We start from the raw sequence: 26,360 nt of genomic DNA, 5'->3' as shown, positions 1-26,360 counted from the left end.
ATAAACTGTGTGGGTGACCCCTGACTTATCTGGACATCAGAGAATTTGTACAGATACCACCACAATGCTTTTCACATCACTGTGACACTGACTACAGTTTTCCTGGGAAAACTGCTAAATCCAGGAACATAACTGGATACTCCGAGGAATCCGACTGGGCATGACCACATCTAGGCACCGGGAAATTTTTTCCCCATCTTTATCGAGATATAATGGACATACGATGTTGTGTAAGCTTGAGGCACATGACATGATAATTTGATAGACTATATTGCAAAAAATGATTGCTAAAGTAAGTTCGGTGAATACAACTGTCACCTCACATAGCTACCGTGTGTGTGTGTGTGTGTGTGTGTGTGTGTGTGTGTGTGGTGAGAACTTTTAAGACCCACTCTCTCAGCACCTGTCACGTATACAATACAGCATTGTTAAGGACCGTCACCATGCTGTGCATTAGGTCCTCAGAACTTAACTCATCTTACAACTGGAGGTTTGTACCCTTCAACCACCCTCATCCATCTCCCCCATGCTCCCTCCCCTGGTAGCTACCAATCTACTCTGTCTCTATGAGTTCTAGTTTTATTAGATTCCAAATACATAAGTGAAATCACACAGTATTTGAATTTCTCTGTCCATCTTACTTCACTTTAGTATAATCACCTCAAGGCTCATCCATGTTGCTGCAGATGGCAGAATTCCCTTCCATTTTTGTTTGTGTGTGTGTGTGTGTGTGTGTGTGTTTGGATGAATAATATTCTATTATATATCACATTTTCTTTACTCATTCATCCCATGTCTTGGCTGTCATGAATCATGCTGCAATGAACATGGGGGTGCAACTCTCTCTTTGAGATCATGATTTCATTTCTTTCAAATGTATTTCCAGAAGTGGGATTGCTGGAATGCACGATAGTTCTATTTTTTTAAATGTTTATATATTTATTTTGAGAGAGAGCACCCATGCACCCACATGCATGCACGCGTGCAAGTGAGGAAGGGGTCGAGCGAGAGGGAGAGAGAGTAAATCCCAATCAGGCTCCGTGCTGTCAGCACAGAGCCCAGTGCCGGGCTCGATCTCAGGAACCATGAGATCACGACCTGAGCCAAAATCAAGAGTCGGACGCTTAACCGGCTGAGCCACCCAGGCGTCCCCTGGTAAGTTCTATTTTTAATTTTCTGAGAAAGCTCCGTACTGTTTTTCACAGTGTCCGCACTAATTTACACTGTCAACAACAGCGCACAAGGGTTCCCTTTTCTCCACGCCTTTGCCAATGCTTGTTATCGCTGGTCTTTTTTATACGAGGACACTATGAATGGTTCTCATCATGCTATTTGCACAGGAGCCTTGGTTATTCAAAAGTTCTATGTGCTTCCTGTTGGTAAGTGCATGCTCTGGTTAATCAACTGGTGGTGGCTGAGCCACTGAAGAAGGATTAGATTATAGCTCGCATTGTTTCTTGCCAAGGGTACTCACGCTCTTCTAATTCCTTAAAAATCATTCTCTCTACATTTGATAGTTCTGTTAACCAAATCATTTTGATTAACCAGGGCACTTCTTTCCCCAGGCTTGTCAAATATCAAAAGCAGAAATATAACATTTTTTTTCAGAGATTTTGTTTTTATCATTCACTGGCCACATTATTGTCGTTCAGAATATGAGGTATATTTATGATTTCTGTGGCAGTAAAAATTATTTTAAACATCCGATTTCAGAAGGTTTCACAATATACTTTCACCTAAAAGACAAATCCAATTCGACATGAAGTTTCATTACGAAGCAACGGTTACATGTGATGACCCTGGTTATTGAAAATTGAAATGAAGTGAAGGGAAGCTAACACCAACGTGTATGAGATTCTGTGTTCTTTGAATGAAACAAAGAACTCAATATATCTAATCATCTCTGTTATGCCCACTGGGGAACCGAGCTCTGGTGATATTGCACAAGGTTGTTTCTTGATTGCTGGGAACCCAAGTATTAAGCCTTATGCCACTTACATCAGTACTTAAAAAGCTTTGTGTGACTGTTGGATCATGGGAATTGTTCTACTTTCCCTCTCTTGGTTAAAGTAAATAATAGTAATAATCTGGGCACAAAACTCATAAAAGAAGGGTGCCAACCAGTCAGCCCAGGCCAGCATTTTGGCTTCTACGCTTCGTGTCTGAACTATCTCAAACCCAGCAGCAGGCATTAGGCACATCATCCCTGATCGAGTTTTCTCGTGCTCTGATGACTGGCCTAAGCACTGAGACTCTTCACAGGAACACAACAGGGGGAATCATCTCTCTCCTGCCTGTTGTCAGTTTCGCCTGAGAAACTGGAGGGCTAAGACGTGGCATACACTTTGAGGAGCTCCCCCTCCGCTGTTTCCCTCTCTTGCGCATAAAACCATTCTTTCTGGCTCCCCCCACCCCCGACTCAACTCTTCTGTCTTCATGAATCAAATCAGCTTTTAAGTACCTTTCCTCCAGCTCTTCAGAGTCAATGTCACCCCAAGGTTACCAGAGTCCCCTGACGTGTGGCTTCTCCTCCTTCCTTTCTTCCAGTTTCCTCCTTCCAGTTTCCTTCTTCCAGTTTCCTCCTTCCCTTCTTGCATCCTAGAGGCTCAACATATTCTGTTTGTAATATTCTCAATTTCCACTGGGGGGAGGGGTTTGAGAGCTGGGGTACATTTCCGAATTGGGATCTTCTGGTTAGTTGTGCTACACTCTGCCGTCAACATAACTCTGGATTCTTTTCATAGTTAACAAAGGCAACAAGCAGGAAATGATTGCTAGGTGAGCCATGCCTACAAAGGTAGTAGTATGACAGCCTCAATACCCGGTATCACCATCCTCTCTCCCCTTATCCTGCCCTCCCTAATTCTGCCCTGTTGTCGACCCAGGATCTTTGAGGACTTAAATCATTAGGCAAAATGGTTTTTGTTTTTTTGTTTTTACTGTTTATTTATTTTGAGACAGAAAGAGAGCCGGGGAGGGGTGGAGAAAGAGGGAGACAGAGGATCCGAAGCAGGCTCTGTGCTGTCAGTGCAAAGCCCAAGGCAGGGCTCGAACTCACAAACCAAGAGATCATGACCTGAGCCAAAGTCAGATGCTCAACCGACTAAGCCACCCAGGGACCCCATGCAAAATGGTTTTATGGCAAGCATTTGAAGTACAAACGATAGTGAGTCCTGCCACTACCAGTAAACTATTTAATGTGCATGTTAAAAGCTACACTTTGATTACTGACCTGTTAGCCAGTAAGTCTCCAAAACAATTCAAAGTAAATTTCCCTAATATGTCCACTTATTCGACACTGCCTGAAGGGCTGCTAATGAATGTGCTGCCTGAATGAGCAGAAAGATTGGGAACTTGCACAGCACGGGCCTGGCGAACATGCCACTGGCACCAGAAAACAGTTCGTCCCACACAAAGTTTCCTCTGGAGCGTGTTCCTCATCCAGAGGTGATTTGCCAATAACATCAGCCTCGATTACTGCGAGCGTGAGAGCAATCCCCGAGGGAGGAGATCAGGCCATTCCATTCTAGGAGATGCTGTATGAGGCAAAAGTAATCTTGTGGTGGTATTATTTCCTGAAACATGCTCTTGTTTTGGTTTCTTTCATACACATTGATATAAAGTGAGGGATCTGCCAAAGTTCCGGTGGAGCCATCCAACAACTGCTGGGACTATGGGCCCGTGGGGAAGGCGCTTCTCAGCCTTCCCAGCTCTGAGGAAGAGGACCAGTGTGTGTGTGTTTTGGCACTGGCTGCTGTGTGCCCCATCCTGCTAATTTCTGAGCGTCAGGATGGCCTTTCAAAAAGAGGAGACAGCCTTCCTTGTGCCTTCTGTCATTCTCGAAAATGCTTAATGACATCAAGTGCAGCTGACACCTTTGCCCCTGTGCCTTCCCTTCACGATCAAGAATGGGGCTATGTCCTGCGGTCGGCAGCTGGGTATAGACCAGGAGAATGAATCATCCGTGAGGTGAAACTCTAGTGCTATAAAGACAGTAAAACTAACTTTAAAATGCCTTGGAGTTAAAACCAGTATGGAGTACAGAGTTAGTAACCCACATGAGGGCCAATAACGAGTTCAGTAATTGTCCAAAACACAGAGAAATGACCATGAGATGGATGGATCTAACAGACAGACACATACAGTACGATGGTAACTGCTAAAGTGGACAACGAAGGAGCCTAAAGGGGATGGTGAAGGTACGGGTGGGAGGAACTGCTCTTTTGCACAGGGTGGTTGTCCAATGGTGTCGCTCTTGCACAAAGCCTTTAACATTCCTCTTGGAGCATTCACTATCCACAAGGGAACATCACTATCGTTTTGACCCAATATCCGCGTGCATTTCCTTCGCTGGCTACTTTTTCAACGTCCATGGCTCTGAGTCACCGTCCTGGCTAGTTTACAAAAGTGAAACCCACTTTCAAAGATTTAGCACCTGTCACTAAGCACCAGCGGAAGAACCTCCCACGCGTGTGATGGCATTCTCCAAGGGGATCTCCCAACAGGCTTTGTGCCCCAATGGCGTCCCTGCAGAAGGGCCTGGCCGTGCTTAGTTCTGTCATGGTCCGGCAGCCTTCACCTGGGTGGATTCAAAACCACACAGCATTTTTCTAGTTGCTACGCGTATGTAAACAGATGCTTCTACGGTGCTAGGAAACAGCAGGGTCTCCCGTTTCCTTTAAGCACCCTCCCCTACAATCTTGTTTCAATCGCGTCAAATCCATTTTTGGCAATAGGTGGGGTTTCAGTTATATGTGAGCGAGTGTACATATATATGTGTAGAGGGCATATACACACATCCACACCTATCTTTTTTGTTAATTTTTTTTAAGGTTTTATTTATTTTTGTGAGAGAGACAGAGTGTGGGCAGCGGAGGGGCAGAGAGCGAGGGAGACAGAGAATCCGCAGCAGGCGCCAGGCTCTGATCTGAGCGGTCAGTGCACAGCCCGACGCGGGGCTCGAGCTCACGAACAGTGAGATCATGGCCTGAGCCAAAGACGGAAGCCCGACCGACTGAGCCACCCGGGCGCCCCCACACCTATCTTTCAAGCAGGTTTGCTAGCGTGTCTAATTTGTCGCATCACAGCTTGAGGCAAGTAAAACTTTCACTTAGCCAGTGTAGCAATCTGCATCTCTACTGAGTGGAAGGGAGATGAATAAGGGGTGTTTCCAGTGTAGGTGTTATTATTAGCAGACTCCTGGTAGCTCACACTGCGGGGTTTGATGATGCACGGTGAGCTTCAGGGATTCCGTGGAGGTGTGCAGTCATAAACTCCCTGAAGCTGCTAAAACAAAAAAAATAGAAAAAGCCACAAGGCTTTTCTGAAATATTTTCCCCAACGACGTGGCACGCACATGTGGGGATATGGTCTTGGAGGAAGGAAAGCAGTCAGATATTAGGGGGTGATGAGGACAGAGAAAGGGACACCAAGGAAGAGATTTCAGAACTTCTATAGTTACGGCTGCTCTGTCTGCCTATCACCACCAACTCCATCTTGGATGTAAATCACCACGGGGCAGGAGGGGATACTGAGGCACAGAGTACATAAATGCGTGTGTATACAGAAACTGGGTTCTGGGTTCTAATGACATGTAATCTATCCCCGTGCTGTAAATTCTACAAATGGAAACACTTCCCTGTGGAAGAATGGTTTACCTTTTTTTTTTTTTTTTTTAATGTTGGTTCTCTGGATAACTGCTTTTGGTTTAGACAAAAGCTTTAATAAAAGCAGAAACTCTATGCTTCCTATTTCAGTCAACTAAATAATAACTCATGACCCCAGGCTCCTGACTTTGAACATATTTTGTGGTCGATGGAGGGCTGATTTACTGTTTGGAGTCCTGTGTGTAGTTACCATGGGGGCATGCCTCGTTTCCCTAGAAATCAAAATAGCCCTACTGTGCTTACGTCTGTGGCTGATAAAAATACATTCAGAAAGAATTTTTATGTCTGTGCAATGAATTCAGAAAATGAAGCTAGAATAATAATGTTATGTGCCATGCCCAAAATACTAGACGTTTGAATAATGTGAAAGGAACCATATGAAAGCACAGTTTTTAAAAATGTAAGAAACAATCAAGGGTCGATAAAGCCACAAGGGAGCAGCCCAATGCTTAGAGGAACCCTGCGTGCGTGGAGATTGACATAAAAGTCTGCCGAAAAGGATTAGCCAGATCTAATCAGGAAGGATTTGATAGATCTATTCCTCTGCAAACAGTTTAAAAAAGGTTTCTAATCCTTCCCTAACTCTAACCTTTAACTTTCTAGAACAAAAGAATCCTTTTTTGGCATTTTCTTAGTTTTGTCCACACTGCACTGCTCTCCTCTTAATGTCAAAAGCGGGGCCCGAATCTCTGGCTGTGTCCCGGCATGTGTCCCTTCTTTGCTCTCCTGCGAGTCACAAACATGGTATCATCACCTTCCATCTAGAAAAGTGCCCCCTCTCCTTGGCTGCCTCAACCTCCCAGACACGGCTCACAACACAATCTCTGCTTTCTTCTCGCCATGCCGTTTGCGAGTGCTGTCCGGCTCTCTTGAGTGGCTCTCCCTACACGGTTCACCCGGGGACTCCTGTGGAGCGAGGGTGAGCCCACACCGAGCAGGTGCTCGCTTCTTCCTCTGGGCCTCGTGAGATGCTGCACACACTTTCCTCTGCTTTCCTCACAGAGCCTGTCTATTCTGCAGGGCATCGAGGCGGCCATTTCCTTAGGAGAGTGAGGACCTTCAGGGCAGACACTCTACCTTACTCCTCTCCCCATCGACCGAGCCTGGAACAGTTCATGTTTGTCCAAAGGACGCACATGCATGGCTTGCCTGACTTTCTAGCAGATCGGCTACGTGCTTCTGAGTTTTCAGCAGCTTTCTGAAAGACTGCCGAACACTGATGTTAAAATAAAATTGTAGCTGGAAATCGTATGCACCCCAAAGTGGGCTGGGCTGGGTGAACGGATGAAAGAGTTGTCTGTTCTCTTCTAAGCGGCACATGCTAAGAAGCACAGGGTTAGAAAGTTGCCCGGTACTTTATAAAGCACTGGATAAAGGAGTATCTTATGAGTGCTGTCGCTTCATGAATGAATGGGTGCTTTCTACTTCCATTTCATCATCGTGGTCGTTAGCATGTTAACTCACCACCTCAAAAAAAGAGGTGTTCATGATGCTTTCGAAAAGATCGGAGATGCTAATGAGACAAACCAACGAGCTTGCAGTTTTGAAGAAACTCTTCCTTATCGATATAAAGTTACCATAATTTGGGCACCTGGGTGGCGCAGTCGGTTAAGCGTCCGACTTCAGCCAGGTCACGATCTCGCGGTCCGTGAGTTCGAGCCCCACGTCAGGCTCTGGGCTGATGGCTCGGAGCCTGGAGCCTGTTTCCGATTCTGTGTCTCCCTCTCTCTCTGCCCCTCCCCCGTTCATGCTCTGTCTCTCTCTGTCCCAAAAATAAATAAACGTTGAAAAAAAAATTAAAAAAAAATAAAGTTACCATAATTGAAGTTGGCATAATTGTTCGAATGCCAGCAAACTTGCTGGTTCGTTAAGATTGGAAACATTTGAGGCCATACTCTAAGAAGACAAACTGGTATAAAAAGTGCGCCAGTAGGACTTCACATTTTTTTTATTTAAAAAAAGTTTTTTAATGTTTCATTTTTGAGAGAGACAGAGCACGAGTGGGGGAGGGGCAGACAGAGAGGGAGACACAGAATCTGAAGCAGGCTCCGGGCTCCGAGCTGTCAGCACCGAGCCCGATGCGGGGCTGAAACTCATGAACCGTGAGATCATGACCTGAGCCAAAGTCGGACGCTCAACCGACTGAGCCACCCAGGCGCCCCGCTCACTAGTAGGACTTTCAAAACCACCAACAAATTTGAAAGTGAACGTGTGTGTCCTAAGAGGTGATGAGAAAGAGGCAGCGGGTCCACAGTGGACAGAATTCCCGGCACCCCAGGGTTCTGGGCAGTCATCTGGGATTGCCTCCATGATTCGAGTCCCATTACCAAGTGAAAAGGAGGATGGCCAGAACTTTGGGCTGTGCAGATGCCTGCTGAGACCTTCTGCATCCGATTTTAGCTATCCGGACAACATAAACAGCACCATTTATGCAGCCATTTAAACAGAGGTTTGATTGCTCTCTTTCCTTTAACTACCCTTAAAATGGCCAGAGCCGATTAGAGGCTGCCTAGACTTTGGCTGGTGTCACAGGGAGCGCACTGGGCTGGGTGTCTCACTATCAGGAAATGACTGGGCCTTTATGACGCTCACTGGGGACTGCTGGCTTCACAGATCTCACTCAGAGGGACCTCACCCAAAGCTCCCACTCCCCTCGCTGAGGACCACCCCTCAGGATAGTCCCCATTTTCCTTTCCATGGCTGACTTGTAAATTAGCCTGCTCATTGCAAATATTCTTATTAGGGACTGGACGTAAGTTATTGGACCCTGGTTTTCTCAAACTACCTATGGAAGCCACACTCCCGTGGGGTCATCTTATTTCCCATGGCCCTGTGCATCCAGTTCTGTGTTCCACAAAACACTGTGTCAGGTCGGGCTGTCCTCTGGCCAAACACATTTGGGAAAACTTGGCTAAGACAAAGGTAAAGAAGCCTCTTTCTGCAGGACTCCTTCAAGCCTGCATTACTCAAAAATGCACAGGGCACTCCAGGAAAGGGTGCTGGAGCCTTTTATTCCCAAAGGAGAAGACCCCGCAAGACTGATGTTTGGTGGAACACAGTACAGAATCCATTGCTCCATCATTCTGAGACGATGTGGGGATTCCGGCGATGTTCTGCACAGCGGTGATGTGCGTGTGTCCGAGAGCGTCTTAAGAGATAGGGATTCTAACTGCAAAATTACCTCTGGTTGCGAGGGGTCATTTAAATGACTCAACTCAACATTCTTGGGGCCACGCCAATCTTCTATCTAACGTATCTCTTTAAGATTCTAATGATGTGGCTTCTTGTCCCTCATTTCACGGGTACACAAGACAGAAATGATGGGAAATGGCATTCTGTGTGTGTGTGTGTGTGTGTGTGTGTGTGTGTGTCAACAGGAGTATTATACATGCGATCTTTACAGTGTGCCTGCTTGTGTGCATCTATATCAAACCTTAACATCAAATATTTCCTAAAATAATTATAAAACAGGATTTCAAGCTTTGGCTTTTTTTCCCCAAGAGGTGGAAGAACCAAACAAATAATGTAGCTGAGGTCTGCGGCAAGGAAGGAACATGTACAACCCCATACCATAAGCTAGTGTTGGATTGAGGACTGGATCCCACGTCTATGGACTCATTGTTTATGTTTAGTAATAGGGGAGTAAATGATGATTTCACAGTAACGAGTTAGGGCTCCTCAATGCTGAGGTCCCTAAGTCACCATTTCTTCTGAGCTTTGGTTTCCAACCTGACCTTGCACTGCCTGCCACCTCAGCACCAGTGGCTCAAACCAAGTCTTTAAAGTCCTGGTGCAAATGTCCCTCCCCACCCCCCACCCCCCACCCCCGCCTTCTCCACCAGTGCTAACTGGAAGCACGTTCTGTCCTTAGAGCTTCCCTTGTACTCTATCTGTTTCCTACTTAACAAACATCTCTCTCTATCTTGTATTTAGTTCTTTACAAACCGATTTTATCTCTCCTACTGGACTCTAAACTCCTCGAGGGTAAGACCTGTGTCAGATTTATTTTTAATTCCCTCAGCATCTATCGCAGTTCCCGGAACGCTGTAGATTCTCAATAAATATTCATTGGGTGAATAAATGAATAATGCACAAACACCATGGGCAGGACAATCTTTGTGGCTATTTGTCAATTTCAATAATGAAACCACCGTATCTGTAAGATGGATTGGCTCGTAAATAAAGCTGTAATTTCCGAAGCAGAGTGGATTCTGATCCTGATTTGTGAAAGACAACAACTACGTTGTTTAACGTTGTTAAAGTGTAAAAGCAAGGAAGAATGTGATGCTTGACAACTGTGCTCGCTCTCCCTCTCTCTCCCTCTCCACCCCCCGCCCCTCCTTTTGGTAACAGATGTCAACCTCGGTTAGATTCAACTCAACTTATTAGTGCATGGCTTTTAGCCAAAAGCAATTCACATTTGCAGAAGTGTACTATCACATATGTCTTAATAACAGAAATGTGTTTTTAAAAAAATGTATGTGATAAGTCACATATGGTAGAAGAAATCTGTACATCTCTCAGGCCTTGTTGTCACAATGAAAGCTTGAAGATAATTGCTGCAGACCATTAACATACAAGTGAAAGTCTCTCTGACACATTAAAGAGCCACAGTTTGAACATACTAATCAAGCTTTGATATCGGCACGGCTCCAGCAGACTGAGAAATATACCAGCATCTCTTGTCCTGATCACTGATCTTAAGAACATTCCATTTTGATTCTTACCCTCAGAGGTAATATGTAATGTTTCAGGGTAGAATCATTAGTGTATCCAGGTACATTATGGGCTTACCTTCACTAAGCATATATTTAATTTCTCCTTTCTATGGAGTGTAATTAATGTGTACCACGGTCCCCCTGTGGTGTTGAAAGAACCTTACAACCATGAAGGCATTAAAAGTAAATTGAACAAGTGCTTGAGAAATGGGGAAGAGGAAGCAAACCCTTGGAGGGGAAAACAGACCAACTAAATGGATATTGTGAGTCATTTACCATCACTGCGATTGAAAGTATGCTTAGTCTTAATCAGATCTTGGGGAGTAATGGAATTTTGGAACATGCACGTGCCTTTTGCAATATACCCATCTACATACAACTTGGAAGGATAGCAGTATGCTCTAGCTCTGTGTTCACCGGTTTCTGACACATAGCTGCTCTGTCAATAGGTCTCATACGCATAACGACTTCAAAGATAGTAAATTAGGAGCAGTCTCTTTGCTCTGAATGAGAAATGACAATTGGGTGGGACATCATCCCCAGATATCCAGAACCCGTGAAAAGGGCTCAGTAAACACCTGCTCCATGTTTTAAAGGCCAAAAAAAGGGGGGCTGATAAGTTTAACTTGCACAGTCATGGAAAAGCTTACATCTGTGCCTTTTTCTTCTCTTTATTTTATTTTTAAAAATTTTTAAACATTTTTATTTATTTTCGACAGAGAGAGAAAGAGCACAAGCAGGGGAGGGGAAGAGAGAGAGGAAGACACAGAATCTGAAGCAGGCTCCAGGCTCTGAGCTGTCAGCACAGAGCCCAACACAGGGCTCGAACCCATGAACTGTGAGATCATGACCCAAGCCGAAGTTGGACGCTTAACTGACTGAGCCACTTAGGCACCCCTGCTTTTATTGTATTTTTTTAAGTTTATTTATTTTGAGAGAGGAGGAGAGACAGAGAGAGAGAGCACAGGAGGGGCAGAGAGAGAGAGAGAGAGACACACACACACACACACACACAGAATTCAAACCAGGATCCAGGCTCTGAGCTGTCAGCACAGAACCTGATGCAGGGCTCAAACCCACCAACCGCGAGATGACTTGAGTGGAAGTCGGACGCTCAACCGATTGAGCCACCCAGGTGCCCCTGTGCCTTTTTCTACCTGACCAATGAGGGCAGGGGTCAGCAATCTTTTTCTGTAAGGGGCCAGGTAGTAAACAGCTTTGGTTGTGTGGTTTGTATGGTGTCTGTCGCAAGTAATCTCTGCCACTGTAGCACAAAAGGAGGCGCAGACAATACGGAAACAAATGAGTGCTGCTGTGTGCCAATATAGCTTTTTTTATAGGCACTGAAATTTGAATTTCATGTAATTTTCACATGTCATGGAATATTCTTTTGATTTCTTTTCCCCAACCATTTGCCAAACCCTGCACCAGACGACGACATCCAATCACACATATGATCATGCGCACCAATGTGCGTTCATGCTTTATTTGTAAATGCCTCCAGACCTCTACTTTTCCAGCAAGACTGTATGTATACACTTTCCATCGTGCGCTCCATCAAATGTCAATTCTGGCACAGAAGATCAAGCCAGTGACTGGTCAGAGGCAAAGCAGCTCAGATGAACCAGAGCAACGTGGGAGTATTTTATATGTGGCGCGAGCCGAAAATAAGGGGGTAGTGGATGACTTCATCTGTCATAACAGACGGCCCCTTCCGGTCTGACACTCTAGTTAGCATACGGCCAACCGTCTCCTGAAGCCTCCAGGCCAGGTTCCCGGAAGGACTGTTTTCTGGGATGTGTCCAACGTGTTGACCTGCTCATTCAGTCACAAAAACATGGGTTGAACCCTTACTCTATTTGAGGTCTCAGTGCACTGTGTGTAACCAAAATTCTCCGCCAGACATCAGAACCAGAAAGAGGACCGCTACGCACAAAACTGTAAAAACTCCGCTTTGGCTATGCTGTCAGGCAGTGTAAATGACCCACGCTCTGGAATTTCTGTCCCTGAGCTAAGGTCTTGAAGATATCTCTCTTCTTCAAGTGCCCAGCGGTTGTGGCTGGGCGGCTGGGCTAGGCGTTGTGAGCCCGCATGTAGCCCGGTACCCAAAGGCACACCAAGAACAGCATCTTACTTAATTAGAAGACAATTCTAAGCATCTACCAGTTGATTGTGAGGCTTATTACTAAGCAGATTTTCAAATATATTTACACGTAAAAAGCTCCATATTCTATCACTAATCTTCTGGCTCTGCCGTTTTTCCCGTTTTCTCTTTACCATACGACTTATGGTGCTAGACATTAGATGGAGTCTCACCGTGAATTAGCCAGAACCCATAATATATATATTGTGCATATATATTGTGTATACACACACACACACACACACACACACACACACACTATCTGTAAAATCGAATCCTTACAAGGAGCACGCCAAGATGGAGCCCGGGTCTTACTTCCTATCGGGGGGGTTTGAACTTGGATATGTCTGCCCCACTGAGGGCCTGGGCTTACCCTCCTCCAGCCCTTGCCCCATCCCTTGTGACCTGGGGCACACATCTGCACACCGGTGGACTGGAGGGAAGGGTGCAATAAGACTAGGGGAAAGAAGATTGCTAATGGCCCACCCAGGGACTAGCAGTTCTGGCCTCGGCCTCATTAGCACCACCCTCTAATCCCGCCACAGGCTGGCGGTAGAGAAGCCTTCAGGGCATAGACAGGAAAGAAATCAGGCTGCAGAGAAGATTTCAACCCCAATCAAACAACCAGCCAGAAACTCAGCTACTGGAAATACTCCCCTAAGATGACTATAGCACAATACATCTCCAGACAACAGAAGCTCCTCGAGAGGCTACAAAAGCCGATAAGGAATATTCTGTGGCCTAAGAAAAATGAATTTGAAAAAGGACACGAAACCTTTTGGAAAAATTAATTAGAGGTTGGATTTAATGGTGTGCTAAACACTACCCTGGTGACTTGGAAAAGCAGCCGTCTTGCCATCGCTATCAGTTGACCCATTCTCCCAGAAACTATTAAAAATCAACACACTCCCCCCATTTCTGCATTCAGTGCCCACGACAACGGGACAGGGCTACCCTGATTTAACGCGGAGTTCCTTGAGGCGTGATACTGCGAGGCCTGTAACAACCCAGACAGGAGAGCAGGACTTCCCTAGGCCATATGGCTGGTGGGCCTAGTATGCATTAACAGTGCAATCAGATGTCACAAACCCAAATGACAAGGCAAACATCCTTCTTAATTTGAAAGTCTCCCTTCTGGAAGAGGCAGGATGTCCAAGATGTACTATATTTAAAAGAATACGGCGCTGGTTGTTTATAATTTAAGAGTGTCCCATAAAAATGCCTTGGCAATAGCTCTCTGTTAGCTAGAAAAACCTTTAGTTAAATATATTTTTATGAGCTTTTCATTAACAGGGTAGCAAGGCCTTGATGCCAAGGTGCCGAAGCTCCCCACGTGGCTGGAAATCACTTGGCACATTTTTAGCCATTTAAGTCTCTGTCGTAGGTCCAAGGTTTGCAATTAAATATATAATCTTTTTAGCATGCGCAAAACCCAAAGGCCTGAAGTGCCGTGCCTCGAATGGGATTATAATAGTATTTGGCAACTCTTCATGGATGGCACGTATTAATTTATGTAAACTGGGCACGACTTGGGGCACTTAGTCATCGGGACCACAAGCAAAAATAAAATAAAAATAAAAGCTAGTCCCCACTAGCCCTTTTTGGGTTTTGGTGGGTCCCCCCCCCCCACCTTGTTTTGTTTTTGTCTGTCGACTGTCATAAACAGAGACGAACTTGAAATCCCAGGTCTCTTTTACGACCTTATTTTTCTTCACATGCATGGAGTCCATTCAAATTAAAAATGCCAACTAATAAAAAATAACTTACTTCACAGGATTGTTCTTAGGTTTTGCCTTTTCAACAGCCTGTAAGCAGAAGAAAAAAAAAATGCAATTAGACAACATTAGCAGGCATAATCTTTGCAACTAGTTACCAAACAATAAGCAATATAAAATGCTCTTCCGAAACATAAGGACCTAACCGAAGCAGGCTGCTTTGCGATAAGCAGACTGGAGACACAGAAAGCAATTTTCCTCTCCCGGGGAACATGGTTACCTGTCCAAGTGCAGCTTTCAGACACAGACACTCATTCCTGTCTCCGCACCCTGCACTCAAATCTTACCTGCTGGGTGGGCTTGCCTGGGTTATTACCACCGGATGGAGAGGCAGGGGCGGGGGGGGGGGGGGGGGACAGTCATGGGCCCATCCCAGGTTTTTAGATCTGTGGCAGGGACCCGTTTACCCTGCCTGACTACTGACACCTGGCCGCACCTGCGTGGTGAGAGCAAGGCCAAAGTAGCCATTTCTAAAATCATTTTTATTAGCAGACACCACAAAAGGCCAAGGGACGACCGACTACTCGGATCAATGTCCTCCCGTGGAACCTTTAAGAAAACACACACCAAATCATCGAAATGAGGAAATCTCTGGGCCTCTCGGCCTGTGTCGCCTTAGACATGGAGCCTGGTTCCAGTTTATTGCTGAACCCATTGATCTGTGTACAGTCCATTTATCATTCATGAAAAGAGCTAGTGATCTTCACAGTATATTAGAAGAAACAACTCAGATCATCTGTCAACAGCCCTCTTAGAGATTTCTGTTTCCCTCTCCACAGGGATTGCATCTCCTTCGATTCTTCTGGAATTAAAATGTTGCTAAGCAACACAGCTGGGGGCGCTGATGGCAGAATGGCTACAGTCTATCAAACTGTTTAAGCACCTGGAGGGTTTCAGTGATGATTTTTTTCATACTTCTGTAGCATAATTATGTAATCAGAACCAAACTTGTACTCCCCTAGACTTTTTCAGACTATAGAAAGAACACTTACTATGGGGAGCACTGAGACCTTCAGACCCTTTCCAGAAGTATCCATCCGGAGACCTTCGTATCTGGGTGAGGCCTACAGGATGTAGAGGCAGCTACTTGTAACGCTGGACTCGGCGTTCGGGGTGACCACTGCTTGAGGAAATACCCCAAAGCAAGCCTTCTACGCCTAACTACGGCTCGACATGCTTCGAAGCGATTTTGTTTGAAAGAAGTGAAACGCTTCGCAAGTTTAGAGACTAGTGCTGGGAATTCAAGTCCTTCTCACCTACGACGTCTCGGGTTCTGCTGCTAGGTAAATAAATACCCATTAATATGTGGGCAGGTTATTTGCCTCTCGGTGGCAGAAATCACCTTCTCACCATGTGTGCCCGGGGTTGAATTCTGGCAGGCGGCACAGCAGCAAGAAAGCGGGAGCAAGAGGTAACAGGTGAAGATGATAAAATAAGCAATAGGTGTGTGGCTGGCCCGTGTCACGTCTCACATGTAGTTCGGAGATGCAGGTCTGTCCCTGAGACGGCCCCGGAAAGGAAGCGGAAAGGAAGAGGCGGATGCTGGCAGGGGGCAGGGGCCGGACCCAGTCTACCCACCTGTGCACACCCGCACCTTCCTTTTCTACCGCCTTTCGTCCCCCAGTCCTGGCTGGGTCGGAACGGGGTAGGGAAATGGGATGGAGACGTGTCATTGTGGAAATCACACGAACCCACTTCGCCCCATCTCTTTAATCCAAATGAGTCTGTGCTTAAAGAAGACGAAGGCTATGTCATAAAGTAACGAGCATGCTGTTCGAGTGGTTTCCTTTGAAAGCACGCTGGAAGTGATAGTATGAGCAGGCCACTGGCAGAAGACAGGGAGGGAGAAATCAAAGTGACATTGCTTAACCTAGCTTTCATTCAGTGACATGGTTTTTGAAAATGTCTTCTCTTCTCTGATCAGGAGGAACATAATCGTGTTCGAGGCCAGTTTCTTTGAAACCTATGTCTCTCTATACAGCCATCATAGGAAAATAACTTCATTGAAATTAATGTTTTCTGGGCTGCTTGGCTATTGATTGAAAATGTCTATGCCGAGAGGTTCTCTTTCCTTTGGGAATTAACTCGGGATCATTCCGGAGCGCCAACCGCTCTGCTCAGACGTGCTCACGTCACCCTCCTGTGTGCTCAGCACCTTTGATCTCCAAGCTGAGCGGTCGCAGGGAGTGTCAGACCTGAGACAGAGCTCACAGTGTGTGTCCTTTATGCTCACTGCGATGTGACTTTGTTTCAAGCGTGATACAGAGAATTATTCAGCTCCCACACTTTGAAGAAAACTTAAGTGAATTATTTGTGGGAAAAATATCTATGTCTTTAGGGTCTGAGAAGTAGTCTACAAAATACACAGGGAGAACATCCCTTGCTCTGAAACGACGTGACGTGAAAAGACCAATCCCAAATACAAAATGGGAGATCCCCTTAAAAAGGAGGGGAATCAAAACAAAATGATCTCGTGTAATTCACCACACATTACGAGGGTTGCACATTGGGATGACAGATCATTTTGAGTTTAAAAACATACATTAAAAGTAATTTAAACTGATTGGAAGATGGAGGCTAGATAGTTAACACTCATGCTGCTTTAATTTGCAATGTCTATACGCTTTCTAAAACCTACGTTCTACTTCTTTTGTGCCGCGTTTCTGTAACATGATACTCATCTTGTCACTAAGGCACCTCTACTCTAAGGATGATACAATAAATGAAAACGTTAGAAAATATATTCCACCATGGTGTGAGGAGAGGCCGTGGACTATGGCAGAAAGACTGATGAGCTACAAATCCAGAAACCTGAGGGTCGATGGCGGGGGGAGAGGTGGAAAGGAGGGGAAAGTGGGTGATGGGCATTGAGGAGGGCCCCTGTTGGGATAAGCACTGGGTGTTGTATGGAAACCAATTTGACAATAAATTTCATACTAAAAAAAGAAAAGAAAGAAATCCAGAAACCTGGGTTCCGCCCCCAGCTTTGCCACTTACTATTGTCATGACATTAGCAAGGTGATGGACACTTTTGAGCCTGAGTTTCCTCATTTTTTTTTTTTTTTTTTTTTTTTGTTATTTTTGGGACAGAGAGAGACAGAGCATGAACGGGGGAGGGGCAGAGAGAGAGGGAGACACAGAATCGGAAACAGGCTCCAGGCTCCGAGCCATCAGCCCAGAGCCTGATGCGGGGCTCGAACTCACGAACCGCGAGATCGTGACCTGGCTGAAGTCGGACGCTTAACCGACTGCGCCATCCAGGCGCCCCAAGTTTCCTCATTTTAAAAATGAAGATAATCAGTCCTGCCCCATCTAGATCAAGGGCGGTCGCGAGTAGCCCGCATCCACGACGGTGCTCGAGAAACAGCCTGCTCTGCTTTCTGGCTTCTGCGCACACACCGGCACCGCCAGAGAGCTTATGGGCTTGCTGACTTAGTGACCCGGTAGCAGCTAGCAGACGTATGCAGTTATTCCGGACTAGAATGCTCCCATCTGGAAAGTCCTCCCCGAGGGAGGTTTTGATGTGTTTAGATCCTGACACGCCTAGGCCAGCAGGAGACAGAGCCCGATACCTTCACGTGGGCCTCTGCCCTCAACCTTCTCAGGGGCTGCTGCTGCTGGCAGCGAGGTCAGGGCCCCCGAGGCGCCGTCGGGGGCACGCGGGGGGGGGGGGGGCGGGGGGCACTGTGGGGGCACGAGTGCTCCTGCAAACACTCAAATGTCTCTGTCTCCCTCCCTCTGTCATAGGGCATCTTGAAGAATTATACGCCCGGAGAGAAGGCTCGTCTCTCATCCCAGGAGTGTTCATGAACTGATTCCTCAGGAGGGATGATGGGGTAAAGGACACGCTCATAGGTGCTCACTCATTACATCTATCTTCCTCAAATGAAGAAAGGACCTCGCCTTTCTGTGATGCAGACACTCCTCCGGCCGCGCCGAAGCCGAAGTGAATCAGGGACCATACTGAATTATAGGAACCATGAAAGTGTTACAGCTGTCCTGAGAAAACAGAAAGCAGAAAGGAAAGAACGTGGCCGTCTGGTGAGTCCCATCCTCCATGGCATACGTAACGCCATGTTTCTTTAGGGAGAAAGTGCTACGAACGCTTGCTCCGTAGATGGATGTACCTACCTTTCAAGAAACCCTCTGGTAAGGGAATTCTGTCCCGGTGTTATTCTAGTCCAGCAAACATGTATACTACATTTATTTATTTTAACTGAGAGAATCTTTTGGGGCTTTTCAGAAACATGCCCTGAACCGTGATAGCCACACTTATGATAATGCCTTCGCCCTGGCCCCAGGTGTGCAGAAAACGGATCCAATGCAGTATGGTTCCTGTTTGTTGAGACTGTCAAGGTGAGCACGTGGATGGCCTAGACATATTATAGCAGTGGACTCATTTTCCAAGGCTGTGTATTCAGGTACTGCTTTTTTCCTTAATCAATAATAATGCTGTCAGTCAAGCATACAACGTGATTCTATTAGCACTTCTCTCTATAGCTTTTGCCTCTCCCGCTTATGTGTTTTTCTCCTGGCATTCTGCTGGCAGATATATCCAAGCTGGGTCTATACAACACATTTTGTGATTTAAAAAAAAAGTGAAAAGTCAATCCTTCAGATAATTTTTAAATAAGTGTCTATTGGGGCATTATGGAAACAAGGCAGAAGAACCATTGATTGCATGGCTTTTGTGCTTCTGTGTTTTCCCTTTTTTTTAACTCTTCACAGGGCTATTCTGTGAGACACGGCCTTACCTTAACCTAGTGGCATGTATTGGTAAATTGTATCGATCACCTACGTTCAGAAGAGAAAACCCCTCTATTAACAAATGAACTCATCATTAGGGTATTGCGATGGTCTAAAATCAGTATCTCCAGAATTGGTTAAATCAAGTAAAGAGACATATACTGAGAACACTTGCCCAAATATAAAAAGGAGTTGCTTAATTATATCATTTAAATAGACTTCACTGGAATGAGTGAAACAGCCAGAGGCTCACATTATATCCTATAGGCTGGGGTTTCAGCGGGCGGCTCACGTGCATAGGCAGGATGGCAGATTAAGAGGAGAAAATGTCACTCAGCATTTTGCAACACCTGAATGCCTGCCTGAATTTCTGACTGTATATCCAGGGACTGAAACCTTTAGGAAAATACCACCCATTGCATTTAACCCTCTGAAGAGGTGCACAGAAGGATACGTGGAAAACGTCACGTGTTTGAACCTGGAACCTGTAGGAAGTAAAAACATGTTTCCTATCGTTGGAGTACTGGGCTTCTCCCATTTTGATTTAACTCACTGACTTCTATGTGTGTATGAAGTAGGCCCGTGCTAGACAGAAAAGGGGCAGCCATAGAATTCTGACAGGCAGAGCCTGCAGGAAATTTGTTCCAGGCGGAGGGAACTGCATCTTGCAGCTAACAGTCACTTAATAAACATTGATCAGATAAATGAGTTGCGGATGGCCACGGAATCGGATAGGCCTGGGCACTACTCTGGGCACGGAAGGGCGCCGGAGGAAAAGCTGAGCTCTAGGATACGTGTATCTAGATCCGTGCTGCGAGCGCACCTGGGGCTACGATTCCCACCCCAGAGAGGAGTCCGGGGTGGCACTGCCGGGGTGGATTTCCCAGTCTGCTTTTCGGCAGAAGGTTGTGCCCCTCCTTACTCTTCCCACTCACCTGGACAATGGCCACTGCCCCTTCACTGGTCTTCTGGTCTCTCTATTTTACCCCTATTTAAATTTTTTTAAATGTTTTTATTTTTGAGAGAGGGAGACAGAGAGAAAGCAGGGGAGGGGCAGAGAGAGAGAGGGAGGCACAGAATCCAAAGCAGGCTTCAGGCTCTGAGCTGTCAGCGCAGAGCCCGACACGAGGCTCGAACTCAGGAACCACGAGATCATAACCTGAGCCGAAGTCAGACACTTAAGTGACTGAGCCACCCAGGTGCCCCATCCCTATTTTATGCTCCACTTTGGCCATGACTTTCTCAGAGCCCTTCATGGCTTCCTACTGCTCGGTGAACTATCAATCAAGTTCACCCACCCTGCCATTCAAGACCTTGCCTAGTACCAGTTGAACAGTAGCCTGGTAGCAGGTCATATTTGTTCTTATATATATATTTTGCTAACATGGCAGTTCGTAGGAGTTTTTCCAGTGTCTTTAGCAAGATCCATTTGTCACCTGGCGATTTTGTTTATACCTAAACTTTTGCTATCTTGTAACTTAATGAAAAATGCACTGTCTTTGGTGAAGAAGCATGCTTCACTCAGAAGAGTCTTCTGTTGACATTAATCATTCTCTAAGTGGAGTAAATGTGGAGACAACAGGCAGAGCAACTCAACATTGGCTTGAGTTATTTATTCTCCCCATTAGAAGGACCAATGGAAAAGGCACTTAGTTACTATTGTCCCCTGATATTGGTGGATTTGAAAATTCAATTTTCTCCCCTCCACTGCCAACCTGAGCCCTCTTGCCCCTCTTGCCCCTCATGCTAGAGGGACACTTCTCACAACATGACATGTGTTCTTTGGTGGGAGCCTCTATTATCTAATAGAGGCTCTCTCCTTACCACATGTGAGCAGGAAAATGGGAAGGATATTCTTAGTGCATAGTAGGTACCCCATTATATGAAAGTATTCTACAACCTCCATGAAGTGAACACTGATGATGCATCCTCAGCATCAGCACACTAGTGTAGTCAGGCTTTCTGTCCCTTAAGAGCACGTTACCCTCTGGGTGGGAACACTACACCCACCATTATCCATATACCTGTATTAGAAAACCCTTTAGTCTTCCACCTATGAGACGTCTTTACTCTCTCACTGCTACCACACTCATCATACTTCTGACACCAGATGTGTGAGGGATTGTCCCCACACCAAGCAGTTCTGTGTGACACCAGCAAGGGGTCCTACAATTTAACTCACTTTTGACACTCTCTACCTGGAGACAGTGTCAGACTCCTCAGGTTAAGGGCTGAGTCCCACAAGACCACCTCCCACTTCATATGCTCATTGCAGGCCCAAGTTGTCACCTGTCATTCTAACCAATCGGCTAAAAAACAAGAGGTTCCCCCTCCTCAGGTTCGACAAATTGGCCAGAGCGACTCACAAAACTCAGGCAGTTTACTTATGTCTACCGGTTTGTTAAAGGACATGATAAAAGAGACAGATGGATAGTCAGATGAAGAGATACACAGGGTGAGGTCTGGGCGGTCCCAAGTGTAAGAGCTTATGTCCCTGTGGACTTGGGGTTCATCAATCACGCTCCTGGGATGTGGTGTGTTAACCCACCTGGAAACTCTCCAAACCCCATACTATTGGGATTTTATGGAGGCCTCTTCACATAGGTATGATTAATTGTTAATTCAGCTTCTGCAATCTCTCCCTTCTCTAGAGAAGCGTGTGTGTGTGTGTGTGTGTGTGTGTGTGTGCATGTGTGCACGTGCACATGTGTAGCAGGATCAAGTAGAGGAATAGGGCTGAAAGTTCCAAGCTTCTAATCATGACTTTGTCTTTCTGGTGAGAAGCTACCATTCAGGAGCCCATGCAGAGTCACCTCATTAGAACACTCCTATCACCCAGGAAATTCCAAGGGATTTGGTGCCCTGTATCAGCCACAGGGCTCAAAGACCAAGTGTCAGAACAAAAGATGCTCCTAGTGCTCTTATCACTTAGGAAATCACAAGGGTTTTAGGAGCCCCATGCCAGGAAACAGGGCCAGAGATTAATGCATCCCTATATATATTTTCCATTATCTCACAACAGCAAATACCGACTTCTCTGTGCCCCAATGTCCTTATTGGCAAAATGAGGCAGCTGGAATAAAGGCTCTCCACAATAGTTTTCTTTAATTTTTTTAATGTTTATTTATTTTTGAGAGTGAGAGACAGAGAGAGACAGAGAGAGAGACACAGAGCATGACAGGGAGAGGTACAGAGAGGAAGGGAGACATAGAATCCAAAGCAGGCTCCAGGCTGTAAGCACAGAGCCCAATGCGGGGCTTGAACCCACAAACTGTGAGATCATGATGTGAGCCAAAGTCAGACACTCAACCAACTAAACCACCTAGGCACCCCTCTCCACGGTTATTTTCAAGTCTGGCATTTTATATTCTAATACATAAGTATTGCAGTCTATACAACATGCAAGTATGCAGTCATACACGCATGAGCCACGGCTAAATATGGAAGCAGAGTCTACCTCCATTAACAATAAACAAGATTTATTATCAAGTTTCCAAATGTTTATGTCTAATGTTCCAAAGAGTTCTATGAGATCGTCTGTGAAATATGGGTTATGGCATCCCATACATTCTGGAAGCGTCTGCTGCTTTTATCTGCCCACCTACTTGAATTTTGAGTGGCCAGTCTTAGACTGGTAGCTAATCTCAAATTTGGATACCTCTTCTGTGTATTTACAATGCTTATGCTCTTTCCTCTTACTAAATAAATAGAAAAATATAGAGCTGCTTAAGAATAAGTCAGATTCTGTTTCCCATTCAGGATGACACCCCACGTCCTTGCAGCCTGCCTGGTAGCTTTTCCAGCAGATGGCAGATATTTGGGGAACAGAGTAAAGCATTCTTGGGACATAAACCAAAGCCCCCAGTATATTTTTCAAAGCCGGCATATAAATTTCAAAACCTCACATTTTCAGTCTGGCAGGGTTTTATTACCCAGCTTTTACTGAAGATGCTCATTTTGCTCTAGTATATGCTAGAACCCTGATTAAATTGAAGACTTGGAAACTTCCAGCAAACTTCCAGTACCCATGGTACGTTGCCTGGGGTTTGTTGGCTACTGACTCCAAGACAGGCTCCAACCAGGGATTTGGGACCCAACTTGGGGTGATGAAGGGGCCTAAGAAAAGAACATGCTTGGACCAAACAAAGGGTGGGGTGAGAGTGGAGACGGGACCATCCCAGGGGCAGTGACAAGGGCAAGTTCAATTCAAGTCAACTGAGGGATCCCCAGCTTCCCAGAGGTTGCTGCTACCCACCCCCCACCAGCCCTGCCATGCACTTTACAGATATGTGCCATGTAACAAGAGGCCCTGCTCATCCCTGTCCTACGTAAGAGTCACCGTTTCTGAAATTACAGATCAAACCCATTGTTGTTTCCGTTTGGCTCTTAGGGTGCACAGCACCCCCTCACCAATGTCCGATTTAAACTCCCAGTGGCTCTGCAGTGGACACTAGCCAGTATCTGGTCGTCAGCTGTGCTTCTCTGCCTCTCTGCGTGCTCGAAGCATTTTATTGAGATTACAATAAAAAGGTAATCTACGGAGATTACGAGTCAAAATATTTGCTACTAAATGTAGAAGAGCTAATTACAATGAAAAAAAATCAGCACTCAGGTTTTCTAAACAGTCACAGACTTGCCTGGAGCATATTAAAAAATCACATCATACAAGCCCTAAGCAGTTTCTTATTAATCTGGTCTCGATGCTAATACGGCCAAATGGGAAACACAGTCTTGGGAGTATGAGGGCCAATGTTATTCTATTAACCTTATATGTTATCCTATTTACTTTCCTGTCTTTAATGAATAAATTAAAATGTCCTCTCATTCTCTAATTGCTGGATAGTTGGAGTATGACAAGGTACACATTTTATTCAGCTACATGCTACAGCCTCAACTGCCCAAACTCTATCATTTGTGGGGGATTTCAATGAAAGGCAATGACAGATAAACTGTTTACATTAAAAGACTCTATCAAAGTTATTTTGCACCTGGTTTCATCCTAATCTATCTGCTGTTTCTTTAGCTCTGACAGGCTGACCTGTCTTGCTGTGTGTGCCATATTGATGTCATTACTGAAGAGGGCCTTCCCCAGCCTTTCTGCTGATAACAAAGTAAATGGAAATGCAGAGAAACCCTGGGGAGGTAACAACTTGTTCAGCATGATGAGGGAGAACTGTGGCTAAAACAGAGGACCGATTACAGCAGGGCAGGGTATCTGCTGTCACAACGAATGCATTCACGACAGCACATTGGCTTCCAAAGAGCCAGCTAATAGCAGGCGCGAGAGTTACTACATCGTTTTTCGTTAGCACGCTTGGAACATAAAAGCAGGCTTTCATTGAACTGGGCTGCTATGTCCTGGAAGTTTAATATGCATCCCAGGTATAAGGAACACATCCCAAAGCTGCCAGCATATTCATATCTTCTGCTACCGTGGAATTCAGCTCATTTGCGATGGTCCAGTAACAGACGACCTAGCCAGGGAGGTGGCCCAACAGTAACAGAAACAAACAAGCCAATGTGAAACCAAAATCAAGAGCCTGGATAAAAAGCAAGCTACCTGTGTGAGGCAATCCGCGACCTTCAGTCAAAAAATAAAATTATGGAGTGGAGAGAAAGAGCTGTGAAGACACTACGTTTTCGTAAATGTTAACATACTTGAGATGCACCCCCTATACTGGCGTCTAGTGACGCTTTGAATGAACCGCCCATCTCTAGGGGTACTAGGGTGATCCTTAGGCAGAAAAAGAAAGAAGATCGGGTTAAATAAAGCTGGGTACATAGGAGCTACTTGCAATAACGTATCCAGACACAACTCATTGGAAAGCCTCTGTGGTCAAAGCAAACCTGAATTGTTCAGCTCTGTTTTTAAAGCACCAACACCACGTCGGGCTGTATCTCAGGTAAAGAGTTGAGCCTGGTCACTAACCGATCGTTTCCCATCGTAGGACTCATTGGCTAAACTTCTCACAGAGCTAAATGAAGTCCTCTAACATTTCGGTCTAATTCACATTAATAACAAGATGGTATTAATATTCAAATGCCCTGAAGGCGGTTTCTAACAATACCCATCTCTTTGTAGCCTTTACGGTGTCTAAAGTGTGCTGCTTCTAATGCCAGTCTGGGAGGGCTGGGGCGCGAGAGAGCCATGCTCCGAGCCAGCCTGGGTTCAGAGCCCGGGCCCCACAGACTGTCCTGCCAGGAGAGTGTGCGATTTGCGCTCGAGGGTTGGGTCAATCAGACGTCGTGATTATCATGCACTAAAACGTTAAGCAGATGTTTCCAGAACGTGTGGAAGTCTTTGGACTAGGTCAAATTGTGGGTAGCTTAAAACTTTAAAGACAGCAATTTTAATAAACCTGTCAATACAATTTCTTTGTTAAAAAAAACATTTGAGACTGATTAGGCTGCTTCTATTGAAAGAGATGCACAAGGTCTATATCTTTGGATCTTTTATTGAGCTGCGAGGCCAGCATGAATAACTGCTTCTCAGCTGTAAATGAAAATTGATTCCAGGTTTAACTCCTCATTTTCAGGGGTTCTTGAAGTCCCAAGAACCATACGAAGGAAAATTTGACCAAAAGGAAAACTGAAGGCGAGGACACGTGGAGGAAACGCGCATGCGCGCGCTCTTGAGAGGCCTGGCCGACTGCACCGTGCCTGCCAAACCCCAGCGGGCACACCCCGGCGTCGCTGCCCGCCCTAGATGCCTGACTGGAAAATGGCATCTCAGTGAGTGTTGTATGGGGAAGGTCAGGGTGGGGTTTTGTATCTATGAGGCTAAGAGAGGAGGCTGAGACCTAAAACTGGGACCTAGTCAGCTGGGTGATGGGTATCATGTAGTTCCCCACCGTGTTAGTGATATCCAGCTTTTAAAAACCCAACATACTGCACCAGGGACGTTTATGTAGTCACTAACTATAAAATGCTGTATCCAATTCAAACACGGTTCTGAAACATTCCAATGTCCAATGTCCATTTCAAGTGATGATTTAGTTCCCATTCTGGGGAAGCTCCTAAGATTTGAAAGCCAGCGTGAGTACAGCATCACAGCATACCCTCTGTCTTTCTCCAGGGTGAGTTGAGGGGAAATAAGAAGCATAATCAAAAGGTATGACTCAGGTGTCCACCCACATCAGGCCTTTGAAGAAAAACTCATGTTTAGAGACGCGTAATTTTCCTGGAGGACTTGGTGTAGTGTCATTGGCAACCTGGCCTTTCTCCCTGTGACGTCTGGTTTAAAACTCATCAAGGGTCAAAGGGGAGGAAAGGGTGTTCATAGCCAATGGATGCCTATGGGGCATTTAGGGCA

General features: G+C 45.7%; 1 protein-coding gene across 6 annotated transcripts in view; it reads right to left on the bottom strand.

Annotated features, from left to right (window-relative positions):
* Positions 1-26,360, bottom strand: part of AFF2 (ALF transcription elongation factor 2) — a 468,411-nt gene that overhangs the window by 80,786 nt on the left and 361,265 nt on the right. For all 6 annotated transcript variants that reach the window (XR_007149018.1, XR_007149019.1, XM_047844523.1 and 3 more), the window contains one exon: positions 14,295-14,332. Coding sequence is in view for 4 of the 6 variants with exons in the window: in XM_047844523.1 (XP_047700479.1) it covers positions 14,295-14,332 (38 nt within the window). In the remaining 2 variants the exon portion in view is untranslated. The remainder of the gene's footprint in view (positions 1-14,294; positions 14,333-26,360) is intronic.

The sequence above is a fragment of the Prionailurus viverrinus genome, chromosome X, assembly GCF_022837055.1.
Source record: "Prionailurus viverrinus isolate Anna chromosome X, UM_Priviv_1.0, whole genome shotgun sequence".
In the NCBI taxonomy this organism is placed as follows: Eukaryota; Metazoa; Chordata; class Mammalia; order Carnivora; family Felidae; genus Prionailurus; species Prionailurus viverrinus.
The sequence above is the reverse complement of the archived record's forward strand: the minus strand, read 5'-3'. Positions and strand labels throughout refer to the sequence as shown.